Source organism: Tiliqua scincoides, chromosome 13 (genome assembly GCF_035046505.1).
Source record: "Tiliqua scincoides isolate rTilSci1 chromosome 13, rTilSci1.hap2, whole genome shotgun sequence".
NCBI classification, from domain to species: domain Eukaryota; kingdom Metazoa; phylum Chordata; class Lepidosauria; order Squamata; family Scincidae; genus Tiliqua; species Tiliqua scincoides.
This window is the reverse complement of record NC_089833.1, coordinates 15,631,244-15,649,534: the sequence shown is the minus strand read 5'-3', so window position 1 is coordinate 15,649,534 and position 18,291 is coordinate 15,631,244. Positions and strand designations below refer to the sequence as shown.

General features: G+C 49.7%; 1 protein-coding gene across 3 annotated transcripts in view; it reads left to right on the top strand.

Moving 5' to 3' along the window:
* TNRC18 (trinucleotide repeat containing 18) overlaps positions 1-18,291 on the top strand; it is a 97,098-nt gene that overhangs the window by 45,329 nt on the left and 33,478 nt on the right. The window contains exons 5-13 of one of the 3 annotated variants that reach the window (XM_066640482.1): positions 1,809-1,911; positions 4,741-4,946; positions 5,429-5,575; positions 7,233-7,417; positions 10,313-10,733; positions 12,493-13,446; positions 14,486-14,658; positions 15,460-15,596; positions 15,992-16,120. In XM_066640482.1, the coding sequence (XP_066496579.1) occupies positions 1,809-1,911; positions 4,741-4,946; positions 5,429-5,575; positions 7,233-7,417; positions 10,313-10,733; positions 12,493-13,446; positions 14,486-14,658; positions 15,460-15,596; positions 15,992-16,120 (2,455 nt within the window). Of the gene's footprint in view, positions 1-1,808; positions 1,912-4,740; positions 4,947-5,428; positions 5,576-7,232; positions 7,418-10,312; positions 10,734-12,492; positions 13,447-14,482; positions 14,659-15,459; positions 15,597-15,991; positions 16,121-18,291 lie in introns of all 3 variants that reach the window. The other 2 variants (XM_066640481.1, XM_066640483.1) reach the window with 2 other exon arrangements.

Genomic DNA, 18,291 nt, shown 5'->3' with positions numbered 1-18,291 from the left:
TAATAAAACTGAGCATTTGTGTAGCACTTTGAAAGTGCACATGTATACTGTCTGATGTGGTTCATCCTTAACTTTATGGAGCTGTTGTACTGTTATCCCCAGTTTGCAGATGGGGAAGACTGAGGCTGAAGGGGAGCAGTGTGCCTAAGCCCCAAATCCTAACTAACTTTCCAGCGCTGACACAGTTGTGTCAATGGGGCATGTGCTGAATCCTGCTGTAGGGGGTCAGTCTATCTTGGTGTTGGGAAGTTGGTTAGGATTGTGCCCTAATGCTATTTGCTGACTTAAGAGCAAAGGTGAGATCTGAACCTGGGGGAGCCCTGATTTGCAGCTCAGTCTCTTAGCACCAGCTCAGTGGGGTGATTCAATAGTTCTGGGCCACCCTAACTGCAAATTATGCAGGGGATGGACAGAGTGGATAGAGAGATGCTCTTTACACTCTCACATAACACCAGAACCAGGGGACATCCACTAAAATTGAGTGTTGGGAGAGTTAGGAAAGACAAAAGAAAATATTTCTTTACTCAGTGGGTGGTTGGTCTGTGGAACTCCTTGCCACAGGATGTGGTGATGGCGTCTGGCCTGGATGCCTTTAAAAGGGGATTGGACAAGTTTCTGGAGGAAAAATCCATTACGGGATACAAGCCATGATGTGTATGCGCAACCTCCTGATTTTAGAAATGGGCTATGTCAGAATGCCAGATGCAAGGGAGGGCACCAGGATGAGGTCTCTTGTTGTCTTGAGTGCTCCCTGGGACCTTTGGTGGGCTGCTGTGAGATACAGGAAGCTGGACTAGATGGGCCTATGGCCTGATCCAGTGGGGCTGTTCTTATGTTCTTAACTACAATTCCCAGGAGGCCTTGCGGGTCTCTTGTTATCTGGTGTGCGCCCTGGGGCATTTGGTGGGCCGCTGTGAGATACAGGAAGCTGGACTAGATGGGCCTGTGGCCTGATCCAGTGGGGCTGTTCTTATGTTCTTATGGGCCAGAGATCTTTGAATGTGCAGTGCTTGTTCTACACGAGTGGTTTCCTTTATATTAATGAACTGGTAAATGCACTGTGTGTTTGGGAAAGGGATTTTTACCTGGCATATATGGGGCATGGCATAACTCACAGATGAGGGCAGTTCCTGTTTGCATGGCGTGTACCACAAGCTGGTCAGCCTGTTATGAATTACAAGGTCTGAGTCATCCGGCCACGTTCCAAGAGAGAGAACTGTGTCTGCTGCTTCATTGTGTAGTTGTGCGAAATGCTCGTTGCAGAGGGAGTTCACAAACATGTTGCTGCTATGGTGCCCTGTGGCAGCGGCGCCATCGTGTGAAAATTGTGTGAGATTTTGCACTATCCCAAGAAAATTCTTGTGTGGTTGTGTGGGATTTTGTGCTGTTTTGGCCTGATGTGCTAGGGGGAGAATAGGCCATGCGCACCCTTGCGAGTGTGTCCCGATGCCCTTGTTTTGGGGGACCACTGGTCAATGAACTGCTTTGAGCTGGATTGTGTGAATGAGCCTGGAGGTGCTTTCCTGTTCTGTGGCATGAAGAAGGCTGTGTGGATCGAAAGCTTGCTCGGCTCTGTGCCAACAGGAAGGAGTTCAATGGCATCTTTCCATTTTGGGGGTGTCGGGACACATGTTTAAATGATGCAAATTGGAACAATATTTTTGTTTGTGGCTTTTTCCACAAGGAATCTTGGGAAACGATAATTCTGTGGGAACTGAGAGGAACGGGGAATATCCCGTCAAAATAATTTTTGACATTTTAGAAGCTAGTCTAACTTGGGTGTCAGCTGTGGCTCCTTTGCACCCTAGCGCATGGACGCTCCGATGAGGACTGTGGGGACGACCGGCCGCGACATCGAGATGGTCACCTCTTGGGCAGTCGTCTGGAACGAGATCAGGAGAAGCTCCTCAGGTAATGCTGCTTCTGTAGGTTTAATTCAAGGCATCTTGGAAGTGCTTTTGTACCCTGGAGAGGGGAGAAAAATGACAGGGGAGGGGGAACCGAGGAGGTGAATTGCAAAGGTGTTGTGAGATATGTCTGATTCTTAGTGGAACAGATTGCCGAGGGAGGTGGTGAACTCTCCCTCACTGGAGATCTTCAAGCAGGGGCTCTAAAAGCACCTGCTATGGTGCTCTAGGACAGCATTTCTCAAACTTTGAGGGAGCTTTACTCCCTCAATAAGTTCTTGCAGGGGAGGGGCTAGGACAGCGGTGCGACCCCCAGGATCGCGTTGCTAAGGGGGTTGGGGGGGTGCTTTGCCCTTACTTGGAATGGTGTAGGGCTGCAGGAGGTGCAGGGAGCCTTGTGCGGCCCTCGCAGAGCTCCCCAAGGCTTAGAATCTGCAATCAAAGCGGGCACAAAGCACCTCCTGCAAAACGGAAGTGCTTTTCACCTGCTTCTATTGCAGTTTCCAAGCATCGGAGAGTGTTGCGCAGGACTCCCTGCACCTTCCGCAGCCTGCTGCAGTCCTACATTGTAAAAAGTGCAAAGCACCCCCCCCCACCCCTCCCTCCCCTTTCCCTGCCCCTTAAAGGGATGGGGGAAGTGTTACATGAACTGGTGGGTTGCGACCCACCACTTTGAGAACCACTGCTCTAGGAGAATTTCCTGCGAGACTAGATGACCTTATGGGTGCCTTCTGTGATTCTGAAATGCTCCAAAGCTGCGCAACTTTGGAGTGCTTCTTAAGTAAACCGGGGTAGCCAAACTGCAGCTCGCGAGCCACGTGTAGCTCTTTGACCTATAATGTCTGGCTCCCAGAAATATGTTGGCTGAACTCCTTTTTGCATCACAACTAATAAAAGAAAGGTAAATAAGAAATGGTCAAGCTTTATAATTATGCTTATTTATCTGGTATAAACCGAAAGTCCACTGGATTAAAACGCAAGTTTTTGATGTTCATGGCGAGTAAATATATTTAAGAGTTTAAATGCTTCTTAAATATTGCGGCTCTCGAATCTCTGAAGTTTATTGTAAGTGGCTCTTATGTGAAGCAGGTATGGCCACCCTTGAATTAAACACATTTCTCTGAACCGTTTTGGGATTCCACCTCCTTTGGTTTTTTTTTTTGTGGTTCACACCAAGATTTCCCTTCCTCATCTTGTAATTGTTGGAGAAAATGTAGTCTAACCTTCAACCAGGAGTTAGCACATCCTCTTCACTAACTGAGAAGTGATGTAGTGTCTCTTATGTTGGCACTTTTGATTCAGTGTGGAAGCACAGATGAGACACACAGATGTTGAGTAAGTGTCTTACGCTTTAGAACAGCCCAATCTCCTGCTTACAACCACAGAAATAATGCCATGAGTGGTGTGCGAACTCACAATATTCTTGAGAGTTTACAAGGTCTGCTGCTCAAATAAACCTTTCTGAAGCCTAAATCATATTTACCTAATGCAGGGGTTCTCAATCTATTTAGCACTGAGACCCGCTTTTTAAAATGACGATCTGTTGAGACCCAGCTAACTTTGAGACCTAAAAAAAACGACCTTATCTAGAAAGAAATAGTATTCTTATTTACAAAAAACTTGATCCTTTTCTTGTAATGAGGCAGCCCTAATGAATAGCCTTAAGGCTTGAGGGTCTTAGTTCTATGACTCAGCCTTGACCTGACCCTACTCCCTGTCATTGATGGACTTGGAAAAAAAAATCAGGAAAAAGATGCTCTAACTTTTAATCTGCCCATATTTGCATAAGTGTAGAAACTGCAGGAGTTCAGGTCCTTGCAAACTGCAGGAGCTCAGCTCTTTGCAGGGCAGTTAGCAGCGATCTGATTTTGGAACAGCCTTCGGACTTGAGGCAATCGGTTTTCTGATCTTTCCATCACCCTTGTTTCCGTTGGAAGCTTTGTGGGACCCCCCCAGAAATCAGGTCATGATCTACCAAGTGGGTCCCGACCCACAGTTCGAGGTGGAATGGCCAGCTAGAAGCAAGTGTGTAGTCCAGGTCAGGCTGAACTCCAAAGCAGTGAATGAAAATGGGGGGGGGAGAGCAAGTTCAACATTGGTATCATGGGAGTAGTTGGGTTCAAAAAGTGGCAGTCTAGGACAGGGGTATCCAAAGTTTTTGGTAGGAGGGCCACATTGTCTCTCTGACACTGTGGGGGCCGGGAGAAAAAAAGAATTAATTTACACTTCAAATTTGAATAAATTTACATACATTTACATAAATGAATATATTAAAGATGAAGTTATATGAATGAATGAAGGTCTTGCAATAGCTCAAGGCCTATAAAAGGCCTTGCACAAAGCAAGGCTGGCCTTTCCTTTGCTGCCGCTGCTGCATCACAGATGTGAGACAGCAAGCAGTGGAGGGAGCCCTCATCCCACAGCTCACCGAGAGGTCAAACAGTTGCCCTCACACTGAGAGCAGTTGCTTCGGGCCAGTGTGGGCTCCAACAAATCACCAGAGGCTCATTGGAGACTGGGAGCTCCCTAAGGGCCGCATTGAGAGGCCCTGAGGGCCACAAGTGGCCCCAGGGCCGGGGTTTGGGCACCCATGGTCTAAGAGAAGGTGACTAAAGAACTGAACCTGAAGTCACAGCTAGAGTCAGTCAAGCTCCTCTTGGCTCTGTAGATCACCTGGGTTGATGAGTTGCAGTACCCTCTTTGGCCATCATTGGGGTGGTGCTACAGCGTAGCAAAGACCAGACCAAGAGCCCTCGCTGCCGGAGAACTGCCTTGGCAGTACAGAAAAAGAGTTGCCTGGTCCTTCTCATGCTTTTCCTTCTGTCTCCCTCAGAGAAAGCAAAGAGCTGGCAGACTTTGCTCGAATACACCCCACTGGCTGCACCACAAATGGCTTGAACTCCAACCTCATGGTGACGGGCGGACCACCCTTGAGCGGCTCAGGGCGATGGTCCGCCGACCCAGCGTCCCACCTGGCGGCTCACCCCTGGTTGCCCAGGACCGGCAGCTCTTCAATGTGGCTAGCAGGCCATCCCTACGGTGAGAATCTGGCATTATCCTCTCCACATTTAGGACTGCAGAATTTGGCTGGGGTTTGAAGAGCCGGAGGGAAGCTTCACTGAAATTTGCAGGAGCAGTTGTTTTTGTACATCTATTGGTCAATTTTGTTCATCTATCGGTCAGTTTCCTTCATCGGTCGAAGAGAAGGTTTAGGTACTGGCATGGCTATTGATATCCACCAATCATGTTCTACTCCCCCCAACACACACACACACACACACTATGCAGTACAGAATCTGGCAGCATCCTGAGCAAATCGACAACCTTGAGTTTCACCCTCTCCCCCCACCTTTTAAAAAGAAAAGGTTTCCTTGCGCACACATGGCACCAGTCGTTTAATGTCATGTCTGAACCCGATCTGTGGTGTTGGGGAAGTGGATTCTCAAACCCAGGAAGGGGGAAAGACAGGGTAGCTGTTTCTCCTGCTTGAGTTCTTTTCTGATCACTGGTTTTTCTCTTAGGCCTTGGCCCCCCCTCTTTGCACCAAGGCATGACTCCCGCCTTCCCTCCCAGCATGGGGGGAGCTCTCCCTTCTGCCTACCAGTTTGCCAGGGATCCTCAGTCCGGCCAGCTGGTTGTGATCCCGAGTGAGCACCTCCCACACTTTGGTGAGTAGCTAAATAAGGGACTTGGCTCCTTGAACCCTTCCTGAATGCATGTGGAGATGGATTGATGGAGAGGCTGGACCAATCTGCACCCTGGGACCAAGCAAAGGGGACTTTCTGTCTTGTGGGTAGTCTACTGAGTGGTCTCCTCTTGTGGAGAGGCTTCTGCAGTTGCATCCAGAAATTTGGTACAAGGGTTCCCAAAAAGTGTGTGTTGCCATGGCTTGGGGCATTGCGGCACACTTAACAGGGGCACCGTGGGATGTCGCTGGTATCCCTTCCTACCCGTTTTCCCAGGTGCCACCCGGGTCTTGCAAGATCTCACCAGATTTGGATGCTGCCATCTTGGATCTTGCGAGATCCGAGATGATGGCTTCCTGCAAAGCTGGGAAGAAGAGGCTGCGGGGGCCTCTGTGACCGTGGCGAGTTTGGCAACCACTGCTCTGGTGGTTGAAGTAGGGGGTGAAAAGTGAGTGGGGGTGGATGAAATCCAAAAATCTGTCCTCTGACATTTCCCCAAACAATGCCCCCCTGGAGTCTTCTAAAAACTAACGGAGGGAGGTCAGGTTCCCTCTGCCTCTCCTCCCTTTGTAATTCAAGTACTGGAAAGCAAAGATAAATTCTCACGGTGGAGGATTGATGATGGTTGTAGGGACTGGCTTGAAAAAAAAAAAAGCCTTGGCCATTCCTGCTAAAGCCTCATGAACCAGGAATGAGGTTGAAGGATCTCCAGTGGTCAAGAGGTGAGGCTTCAGTATCCTTTAGTACAGGCACATTAATGTTACAAAAGAGGCAGACTTGCACAATTGGTACCTTCAACTTGTTTGTGGAGTATTTGTCTGTCTGACCTTGATGTAAGAATGTGGGTTTGTTTCTTTTCCCTAAATACATAACCTTGTGAGTTTGCCCAGCTTTCAGGGCCAGTGCTTTGGAGAAGATTTATATATTGGCAACCTTCAGTCTCGAAAGACTGGGCAAGGAGCTCAGTATCGCGCTCTGAAAGGTGGTTCTGGCACAGCGTCTAGTGTGGCTGAAAAGGCCAATCCGGGAGTGACAATCCCTTCCACACCGGGAGCAAGTGCAGTCTGTCCCTGGTCTGTCTCCCTGGCTATGGGCCTTCCTTCTTTGCCTCTTAGCCTCAGTCTGTTGGCCAAGTGTCTCTTCAAACTGGGAAAGGCCATGCTGCACAGCCTGCCTCCAAGCAGGCCGCTCAGAGGCCAGGGTTTCCCACTTGTTGAGGTCCATTCCTAAGGCCTTCAGATCCCTCTTGCAGATGTCCTTGTATCGCAGCTGTGGTCTACCTGTAGGGCGCTTTCCTTGCACGAGTTCTCCATAGAGGAGATCCTTTGGGATCCGGCCATCGTCGATTCTCACGACATGACCGAGCCAATGCAGGCGTCTCTGTTTCAGCAGTGCATACATGCTAGGGATTCCAGCACGTTCCAGGACTGTGTTGTTAGGAACTTTGTCCTGCCAGGTGATGCCGAGAATGCGTCGGAGGCAGCATTTCTTTTCCCTAAATACATAACCTTGTGAGTTTGCCCAGCTTTCAGGGCCAGTGCTTTGGAGAAGATTAACCTCCTGCATTGCATGCTGTTGGCCGGCTGCTTTGAGTGGGACAATATTTGTGACTTCTTATCCGTCTGCTTTTTAACTGTAGCGGAACTGATGGATCGTGCACCGCCGCTCTGGCCCACGATGTACCCCCCGACACGGAACTCCCTCCAGCATGCCCACCAGCTGCAGCTCTTGTCTCACCAGCAGCTGCTCCGTCAGCACGAATTGTACATCCTGCAGCAGCAGGCCGCGCACGCGATGGAGTTGCACAGGAGTGCGCAGTTGGTGGTAAGTTCCAATAGCGCTGTTATAACGCCACTGTTGTAATGCCATTGTACAAATCGATGGTGAGGCCACACCTGGAGTATTGCATCCAGTTCTGGTCACCGTGTCTCAAGAAAGGTGCAGTGGAACTGGGTAAGGTGCAGAGGAGAGCGACCAAAATGATTACTGAGTTGGGGCACCTCCCTTATGAGGAAAGGCTACAGTGTTTGGGGTTCTTCAATCCAGAACAGTGGTCTAAAAAAACAGACTGCGACGCGCCAGGAAAGGTGTCCCCATTGCAAATGGAGCTTACCGTTCCTCTGGGGAGCCACCGGTCTCTCCAAAACCTCACCTGGCCAGTGCATCTGCCCGGAAATCCAGGTGCAACAGCTGCTGGGAAGCAGTACTTGGAAGAAGCTAGCAAGAGTGTAGTTCAGGGGAGATCGGTGGCACGAAAAAGAGGCTCCCCTGCAGAACGGTAAGCTCATGCGGGGGAGGGATTAGACAGGGTGCCGCATCCAGCTTGCAGACCAGAGTGCGGAGAGCCCTGGTCTAGAAAAAAGGTGCCTGATAGGGGTCGTGATCGAGACATAGAAAATTATGCAGGGGATGGATAGAGGGGTATTCTTTTCCCTCTCAAGCAACACCGTAACTAGGGGACATCCACTAAAACCGAGTGGCAGGAGAGGTAGAACAGACAAAATATTTTTTTTGCCCACTGTGTAATTAATCTGTGGAACTCCTTGCCACAGGATGTGGCGATAGCGTCCGGCCTAGAAACCCTTCAAAAGGGGTTGGACAGATTGACGGAGGGAAGGCTCATCACAAGTTACAAGCCATGATGGGTATGTGCAACCTCCTGGTTTTAGGTAGGCTACCTCTGCCGTGCCAGATGCGAGGGAGTGGCTACAGGATGCAGGTCTCTTGTGTGCTCCCAGAGGCATCTGGTGGGCCGCTGTGAGGTACAGGAAGCTGGGCCTTTGGCCTCATCCAGCGGGGCTCTTACGTTCTCAAGCTTGTCCATCATCACGCCTGATCAATCAACCCTGATGCCACCTGAACTGCCACCATCTTGGAAACCAAAATTCCATGGGCGTGACCTTTCCAACACTACAGTCAGGCATCCTGTTGTTTGAAAGCTGTCAGCAGATTTCAGCCTCTCTTGATTTGTATAAAGTTTGGTGCTTTTACCTTGTTGGCATCCTTCAGTCTCGGAAGACCATGGTGTCACGCTCTGGAACAGAGTGTCCTCTCCAGTGTGCGAAGCCTGGGTGAAGTAGGTATGGAGGATAGGCTGTCACCCATGCAGCAAATCCCCCCTCTCCATGTCGCTGAAATGGTCCAATGGAAAGGTAGAGGCCAATACGGTTGGTTCCAGCGGCGTCGCAGGAGTTGCCAGAACGTGACTGTGTTCAGCCATGAACTGCCTCAGGGACTCCAGCTCTGGATTTTGCCTCGAGGTTGTCTCCTGAAGCCTTTCCCATAACTGGATGTAGCCACAAGGCAGTGGAGGTTTGGGATCAGAGTTTTCCTTCTCTCAGATGAGCCGCCTTCCCAGGCTGACGAGTCCCATCTACCTGGTGGCTGTTTAGTCGCCTCTTACGACAAGTACAGCCAAACTGAGGGCCTATTCTTATCCCCAGCCCCCAGGGGATATCCCCATCTTATCCCCAGCCCCCCCCCCCATGCTTTTACCATGTCACTAAATATTCCCAGTTTCTGATCAGCAACTTTTCTCATCTGGCCTTTTTGAGGTTCTTTCCAGAATTGAGCTAGACAAGGATCAGCCACGAGGGATGAATACTAAATTAAACCCCAGTTCTCCTTTGGACTATGCCCGTGCAATGTTACGAGTCATTGTCTTAGGAAATTCTGTTTGGAAGTCCCCCATCATGTGACTGCCAGCTACCCTAGTCAGGAGCTGAGCTCACTCGCTGAGATTAGAAACCACAGCTCAGTGGGAGAACTCACAAGGTGGGTCACACAGCAACATGTTGCAACATGCGTGACTTCTGGGATTAAATCCCATTGGACTCAGTGGGGCTTACTTCCGAATAAGCGCACTGAGAGAGCCCTGCTGGATCAGGCCAAGGGCCCATCTAGTCCAGCTTCCTGTGTCTCATAGGGGCCCACCAGGTACCTCAGGGAGCATGCAAGACAAGCAGAGGCATCTTGCATCAGACAATCTGAGGTAGCCTAATTCTAAAATCAGGAAGTTGCACAAACCCATCATGGCTTGTAACCCATGATGGGCTTTTCCTCCAGAAATCGGTCCAATTCCCTTTTTAAAGGCATCTAGGCCAGGTGCCGTCACCACATCCTTTGCTACATCTTCTCTCTCCCTCCCCACCGCCAGTTTCATACCTCTGGAGTTCAGTGAGGACCCAGAAACAGTTCTATTCATTGTGGGTATGGGGGAGTCCCATGTTTGCGACATTCTTACCTGCACAGGGGTGGCTACTTTAGAAACAGAGAGAGGGATGCACGCAGAAAGTGCCAGGTTTGTTACTTGCCACCTCCAGCTGGAAGGATTGCAGCTGAGAAAGACTTAAACTAAAAGTTTAGAGAGCTGCTCCTTTGGAGGAGACGGAATGGGGCTACATCAGTGGTTCCCAAACTTACCTGGGTCTCAGTACCCCTGCAGCCTCTTCTTCCTGGCTCGTCCGGGTGCTGCTATCTTAGATCTCATGAGATCTTGCTAGATCCAAGACAGAGGCACCCAGGAGAACAGGTAGGAACTGGGGGCATCCAGTGGTGATTCAGAACAAGGCATGAATACCTGACCATAATGACCTTCAGTTTCCAAAACTCTGAATTTGACTGTGGTCCATGTGAACGTTTTCTTTCTGTCTTCTTCAACCCTTGTTGGCCTTGTGTTTTTTGTTTTTTTCTCAAAAAAGCCTTCCTCTTTCTCAACAGGAGAGGCTCAAGGCTAGTGAGCAGCGGGTGGAGATGGAAGAGAAGGTCTCCAAGCGGAGCCTGGACGCTGCCAAGTCGGGCCTTGCCTCCTCCGGTTCAGGCCTCTTGCACCGGAAGCCTCCCATCCTATCCCCCAGCACTTCTGCGTCCTACAGCAAGGCAGTGAGTCCACCTCCCCTGTCTCCCAGGGCTTCCCCCGTGTCCGTTCTCAAAGCTGAGGTTATCCAAAAGATGGAGGAGCCGCCCGCACAGCCAGCCTACTCCTACCCCGCCACTCCCATCTCCCATCCTTCCAGTCCGCCCCCTGCTTCTCCACCCCCTGCTCCCGCCATCCCTCCAAAAGAAGAGGAAGAACCTGAGAGTGTGGAAAAGAAGGAGCTGGAGAAAGAGACCTCCAGTCCGTACCAGGCTCTGTTCCCAGGTAAGAAAACCAGACTGAAGCCCAAGTTCCCTAGCGTGTTGACCCGGTCTCCTTTTCTCTCCCACTTTCTTCCTTATCTTTCTCTCCTGCCTCAAACCCTCCCAGTTCAAGCAATGTACCCCCCCCTCCAGTGGAGGCTTAAGGACCAATCAGAATGTGGAATAATAATTGTTTGAAACAATTGGGCAACATCTGACCAATGAGGCTAGAGCAGTGTTCCCCAAACTATGGGTTGGAACCCACCAGTGGGTCGTGACCTGGTTTTTGATGGGTTGTGAAAATTGTTTGAAACTTTTTTTTAAAAAAAAAACCACTTTGCAAGCGTGCTGAAGATCACATGTGAACCCAGTTTCAGCCTTTTGCCTGACCTGGAAGTCCCTAACTGCACGTCTTGCTCTCCAGTTCAGACATCTGGGTTCTGGCATGACTGTAAAGGTTTGGGGGGGGGGAACAGTCCTTGAACTCCATTCCTAGAGAGAGTCTAGTAAATGTCTACACACGCACACTATATTTAAAGTCCCTGGCAGCCTCAGGAGTACAGGACCTTGATTATTATTATTTTATTTTTAATAAAAATATTTCTTTCTAGATCTCTCTCTTTTTTTTTTTCTTTTGTCTAGTGCGTTGTGATAAATTGTCATTTTAAAAAGTGTGTCCTGGTGCTAAAAAGTTTGGGAAGCACTGGGCTAGAGGCTAGAAAAATCCCAGGTGCTTGGTCAGTCAGACCCCTAGAAATTTGGTTCTGGGTGTTAAGAATGTTTAGGAACTGGCATTTAGGTATTTAATCCTACACTTAGTTTCTGTGTTCAGCTCAAGAGGGTTTAGTGCTTCAATTTTTAATATCTGTAGAAGGAGTGCTATCAGAGAAGCAACTGAGTTCTTTCTGTGCCCGGGTGGCTCACTAGAAGGGGAAAGTCATGTGAATCCCTTATAGACAGGGGTGTGTGTGTGTGCGCGCGCGCGCATGCGCAGTAGGAAAGGGTGGTGATCTGCAATGCTGAAGATGCCCCCAAACCACTGAGAATCTTCCTTCTGAGATTTTTTGCCAGGGAGTGAGTGAGTGAAGTGGTTGATTACTTGGGTTTGGGCAGAGGAGACCTCAATTCAGGTTCCCACCCTCTGCTAGCAAAGTTGACCAGGTGACCTTGGGCAGGTCAGACTAATTAACTTCATAGGGTTGTTAAGATGACAGAACAAGATAATCCCTGGATGTCAGCCAGACCTCTCTGAAGGAAGGCTGGGAGACTTGTGATGAATAATTGGGCTGTAGACTGAGTTGGTTATTTGTTTTAAGAACATTTTATTTAACCTATTAAAAAAAAATGCTCCAGTGGATTGAATGCAGTGGTGTAGCTAACGCACAGTGAGATGATTATCTCTCCCCCTCAAAGGTGTGCATTGTGTCTTTCAGGCTAAAAGTCTCACAAGGTGGCTAAATAGCCATAAATGTCCACGACTGTACGAGTCGTTCATTTGAATTGTCATTCGTACGATTGACTGGCTAAGATCTTTCTCTATTGCCCGACAAGCTTAAATAATCATTATCACAGCCCACGTATTTTCAAACCTGTTTCCCCAAAGATTGGGGCTAGATGTTGTGTTAACATATCTGATTTCTTGACCCAGCACGGGTCTTTGCATTTATGCAGCAGAATTGGGGCCTCCACCCAACCCTACTTGGGGGTCCTCTCTAGGAGAGAAGGGGTTGCTGCCTCCTTGTGATCTCCTCCCGTCACATCAGCTGTTCTTCCCTCTGCAGAACTTCCATCAGGGTATGCATTCCAGTCCCTCCCAGCCTCCTTTCGAAGACACTACCCCTACCTCCTCCAGCCAACTGCCGCGTCCGACGCGGATGGCTTGGCGCCCGACGTACCGCTGCCCACCGGGGATCTTGAGCGCCTGGCCCTTGCTCCGGAGGTCAAGCCCATCCATCTCTCCCCCTCCAAGGTCCGCACGCCCATCCAGGCTGTGGAGGAAGAGGGGCCCCTGGAAGAGCGGGTGAAAACGGAGGTCGAGATGGATGAGAGCCGGGAAGGCAGTCTCTGTGAGCAGGACATGGAGACGCTGAGCATGGCCACCTCCGTCATCCTCCCGGTCCAGGACGTGAACCGTTGCAGCCCTTTGTCGCATCGTGGGAAAGCCCTGAGTGGTTCGGAGCATGAAGAAGGTGCCCTTGAGGACTGCCAGCCCGCGTATCAAGTGGTGGCCTGCTCGGAGGAAATGGAGACTCAAGCAGAGGCAGTGGATGGCACAGAACCCTGCCCAGTCCATATGGACTACGCTGGGACGTTGTTGCACAGGGACGATGAGCAGCCCACGATGGGCCTCATGCCTCAGGCAGAGGAATCTCTTCTTGCCACAGAACTGCCTCACATTCGGTCTCCTCAGAGAAGGGAATTTCCCAGCATGCCTCAGGAAGCGGAGGAGCCAGCCTTGGAAGCACCTTGCTATTCAAGTGAGGTGATCTCCTGCCACGTCCCGCCCCTGGACATTAAACCGGACGACCCTTTGGCCGGCATGAATGTCTTGGCGGCGGCAGCTGAGCTGCCTCAGGTGTGTCCCTTGCTGACGAGCGACAGCATTGCACAGGAGGCGGTGGTGAACCTGGAAGTGTCCGCCACCCTGTCGCCGGAGCACACTTTCTTGCAAGGGATCACGCTGCTGAGCGAGATTGCAGAGTTGGAGCTGGAGAAGAGAAGGCAGGAAAATCAAGGTGAGCGGGGAGCTGTGGGCGGTATGTCGGTGCCTGCTGCTGGCAAGGAAATCCTAACGCAGTAGGACCTACCTCTGAGTAAATACGCATGGATTGGGTGGCAAAGGAAGGATCGACTTACCCAGCGTGCCATCAATCTGTAGAACTCCTTGCCACAGGATGTTGGAGTGGCACCTGGCCTAGGTGCCTTGAAAAGTCCATCACAGGTGACAAGCCATGATGGGTAAATGCAACCTCCTGGCTGTAGAAGTAGGATATACAGTACTTGAATGCCAGATGCAAGGGAATGGCAACAGGATACGTGTGTGCCCCCTGAGGCGTCTGGTGGGCCGCTGTGAGATTTGGGAAGCTGGACTAGAGCTAGATGTTATGCCCAGGTGGCCTGTTCTGACCTCCAGGAGGAAGGTAGGGTTGCAGCACCTTGGAGAGTTCCACGAGAGCCATCTTGCTCCAAAGGTTCTGGAGGAGAAACAAAGTCTGAGATACTTGCAGGTCCAGAGTCTTCTTCCCAACCTGGAGATCCCTGCCTGGAAGTCAAAGAGATTTAAAGGGGCAGCCGTCTGGCCTGTAGCTTTGCACTTTCCCTTTGTTCCATTGCAGGCCTCTTGGTCTTTTGCTGGTGCCAATATGCAGCTCAGGGGAACCTGATACTCTAGATGTGGGAGAGACCAGGTTCTTCAAGGGGCCATGACTTCGTGGTTCCAGGGTCTCCCAACCAGCAGGCCCACTGGGTCCGGGGATGATCCTTTCAATCTGAACACTTTCTCCTTCCTGGGGTCAGACTGTGAACAGTTGTGCAGGTCAGGGGTCGTGACACCAGGTTAGTCTGACCAAGTGTAGAGGCTTTTGTCGCCAATGAGATGCCCTCAGTGGACTAGGATCTGATCCTAGTTTTAATTATTTGACCTACATTTAGTAAAGTAAAAGCAACCCTAAATGGGGGGGGGGAAGCACCTTCTTAATTTTACATACTGTTCGTGTACCTGAGGCTTACCTGTCCGTACTCAGATGGCATCATCTCACACTGTCTCTCAAGCAGGTCTGGAGATCTTCCCAGTGCGACCAACCCTGGAGAGCCTGTTGGCTGCCAGTACCCAAATGCTGATGGAGGTCCTCTCAACCCCATTTATGGACAGCCTGAAGAACATCCGCCTGCCCAGGGAACTGAATCCAAACAAAAAGTACAGCTGGATGCAGAAGAAAGATGAACCGGTGAGGGGATGTTTTTGCTCCTGTTCTGCTGCCAGAGAAGAAAACATGCTGGATTGGGTGTGTGCAGGAAAGGGAATTTGGGAGCATCCTGAGACAGTGGTGTCACGAGGGGTCTGGGGGGGACGACTGCACCATGTGACACCTCCGGGGTGTGTGTGACACCACTACTGGCCAAAATTGTGGAAACCTTTTGGAAAATTTATATTTATGAACAATGCCATAGAGTCATTGTATATTATTCGATGGGAAATTTACTGCAGAATGCAATGAAACAAAGCGCTTTTTGTAGCCAAATAACAAGGAAAGGAAAACACAAGTGCCTTATGTAACATAAAGTGGATGTCTGTAACTCAGAACTGACCAATGAGACTGATTGTTCCAACAGCCAATGAGGTGTTGTGATGACATAGCAGGGAACCAATCAGGTGACGGTTTGAGTAGGTTCTCATTCCCATGGATCAGAGCTAATACTACATCTCTTATTCAGCTGTATGAGTGTCATCAAGTTGGCCACTAGTTTTTGGTTGGTTACTGATTTGTTCGGTGTATAGTAAAGAAATATTATTTGTTAGTTGTTGTTGCATTATTTATTACTACATTTGTGAGGAGGTCCATGGGGTGTCACCACGAGTTACCACCCTGGGTGACACCAACTTTAGTGATGCCACTGTACCAGGAAGCTAAGTCCTCCTTTGTTTGGTTCAATAATTTCAACTGCTGCTGAGTGTCTTCTGAAACTGTTTTTTTCCCTTGCCCTCCTGTCCTAAATCCTTGATGACCGCCTCACTTCCTCATTATCAGATGTTCTCCATCAAGTCCGCCATTGAAAATATGGGCACAATGGAGTTGGACTACCGGATGAGGTTGGCTGAGCTGCAGAGGAGATATAAGGAGAAGCAGAGGGAACTGGTGAAGCTCCAGCGGCGGAGAGACTCCGAGTAAGTGGCAATTGGATCTTCCTGATTCTGATACCTTGTTGTAGCTGGCTGGTTGGACGCCATCCCCGTCTCTAGGCTTGTACCTTTGTGGTCTCATCCGCAGCCCCCCCAGTGCATCACCGTGCTGGCGCAAGTTTTGCAAAGCTTTGAGAGTGAATCAGTGACGGCGTGGTTTACGTAGGCTGTGTGTGGATTTAGTGGCCTTTCTGTAGGACTTCAGATTTGTGTAGGGCAGCTTAGAGGCTTGGTGATCGAGACTCCGGAGTAGTTTTTGGCTTCTCCCTTGTAATCCCCCCCTCCCGGGTTTTCATTTCTTCATTTTTTATTTTTTTTTACATTTTAGTTGGGGTGGTTTTTTTTTTTTGTTAACGGTCAAGCATGTGGTTTTTTTAAAGGGAAAAGCATGACGAGAAAAGTAGAAGCTTGGCGAGACGAGGCCCAGGAAGGCCCAGGAAGAGGAAGCATGGATCGAGCGCTCTGTCGCCCCCTAAGGAGAGAGGGAAGAGTGACGGCAGGAGTGGAAAGTAAGGCCGGACTGTGGGCAAGCTGGGTGCAGCAGAGTCACTGCTAGGGTTGGCACACCAGTCAATTGACTGGTCAAAAATGGTCAGCTGGACCAATCTGTTTGCCCGTTATTTGACTGCAGTCAGATATTGTCAAATATTCCACAAAGTCGAGAATGCCACTAAGTCTATTTAGCACGATTACTAAGCTGTGGACTTAGCACAACTGCTTAAACGTCCATTTTGGTTTTATTTTTTATTTGCTGTTGTTTTCCTGTGTTAAATCATTAAAAAAAACACAACTTCATAACTGTAGACATAACCCTGGTGTTCTAGCCCAGGGGTGCCCAAATCCCGGCCCGGGGGCCACTTGCAGCCCTTGGGGACTCACAATCCGGCCCGCGGGGAGCCCCCAGTCTCCAATGACCCTGGCCCTCCGGAGACTTGCTGGAGCCCATGCTGGCCTGACATAACTGCTCTCAGTGTGAAGATGACTGTTTGAGCTCTTGCATGACCTGTGGGATGAGGGCTCCCTCCACTACTTCCTGTTTCATGTCTGTGATGCAGCAGTGGCAGTGAAGGAAAGGCTAGCCTTGCTTTGTGCAAGGACTTTTATAGGCCTTGAGCTATTGCAAGACCTTCATTCATTTATACAAGTTCCATCTCTAATATATTCATTTATGTAAATTTATTCAAATTTGAAATGTAAATTAATTCGGCCCCCGACACAGTGTCAGAGAGATGATGTGGCCCTCTTGCCAAAAAGTTTGGACACCCCTGTTCTAGCCTATGGACCAAAGTGAAGAACTGTGCAGGGGCTTGGACTACATAGCTAGACAGGGTGCAGGGGTAGCAATTGCACTTGACTGCAGGCTGCCTGGGGGCAAAAATCTAACTGGCTGTGCAATTGCACCGCACCCCCCCCAAAGTGACTGCTGCTCACGCCTCTTGCAAAATGTTCTGGAAAAAAACAGCCTCTTTGTAAGAGGGGCAGAGGGGATAAGTCTCTGGCTGCTTGAGTCTCCTTGCTCTGGGGGCTTGGGGGGACAACCGGTGAGGCGTGGGGGGTAGCCGAGCAAGGGTTGCAAGTGGCTAGAGTCTGCAATTGCCACTTGAACCTCTTGGGGGTGTATTTTTGTTGTCCTATTAAAATGGATGCTTTCGAGATCCTTGCCAACCATTTTTTGACAATATTTGACTTCACACTTGGCTGATTGGATGACCAAGTCCTTTTGAACCGGTCAAATGTCCAGCCTCCGGTCTGCGCCCTGGCGGGGGGATACGCACCGCACACAGTAGCTCTCTTTCCGCGTGGCTTTGAGCTGGCAGTTGCATGCATATTGAACAGAAGGGTTGTCGCGCGTGGTGGTGTGGTTTGTAGCACGGTGGCTTGTATTGATGTAGCGGGACGGGTGCTGTCACGCGTGGGGGGCATCAGATTAACTACGTGAAGCGGAATACTAGTATGACAGGTGAGGAGCAAATAAAGTGCTTCTGTATGGGGCCCTGATCCTGGTCAGGGGCTTTGGCTTCTTACAGAAAATTCCCCAATGCACCCTCAAGTGTGTGCAGGAGATATTCGGGCCTTCCTGTGTCCTCTCTGCAGTGCTTCCTCTTGTGCCTCTGCCTTCACTACATAGTTGTTGAAATGGCAATTTTGCTTCCTCTCTGCCAAATTTTGGCTTATTTTTCCAGGGTTTTAAAAAATGATTTATTATAATTTTTTTGCTTTTGGTGTGCTTTTTCGCCAATGCAGGAGCTTAAAGAATTGCTGTCTGGCTGGATTTTGTTAACCTGGTCATTCTTGCAGACTTCAGTGCTCGATCCAGGGATTGCCAGCACTTACCCTTGACCATGTTGCTGGGGCCTTAAAGAGCAATTTGGTGCCAGCCTCTGCAATATGTCTGTCTGTCTGTCTGTCTGTCTGTCTGTCTCTCTCTCTCTCTCTCTCTCTCTCTCTCTTGCTTGTCTGTCCGGCATGTCTTTATCAACTCTTCACCCTCCCCTTTGTAATCCTCTGCTTTTGTTTATCTACTGTCATAACTTGATAAAGTTATTGATTTCTGGAATTACGTGATAGAGTGTGTGTGTGTGTGTGTGTGTGTGTGTGTGTGTGTGAGTCCAGGAGGTTTGGAATTCTGTGCATTCTAAAAATGAACACCGAAGTCCATCATCTAGATTCTGTCTATGTG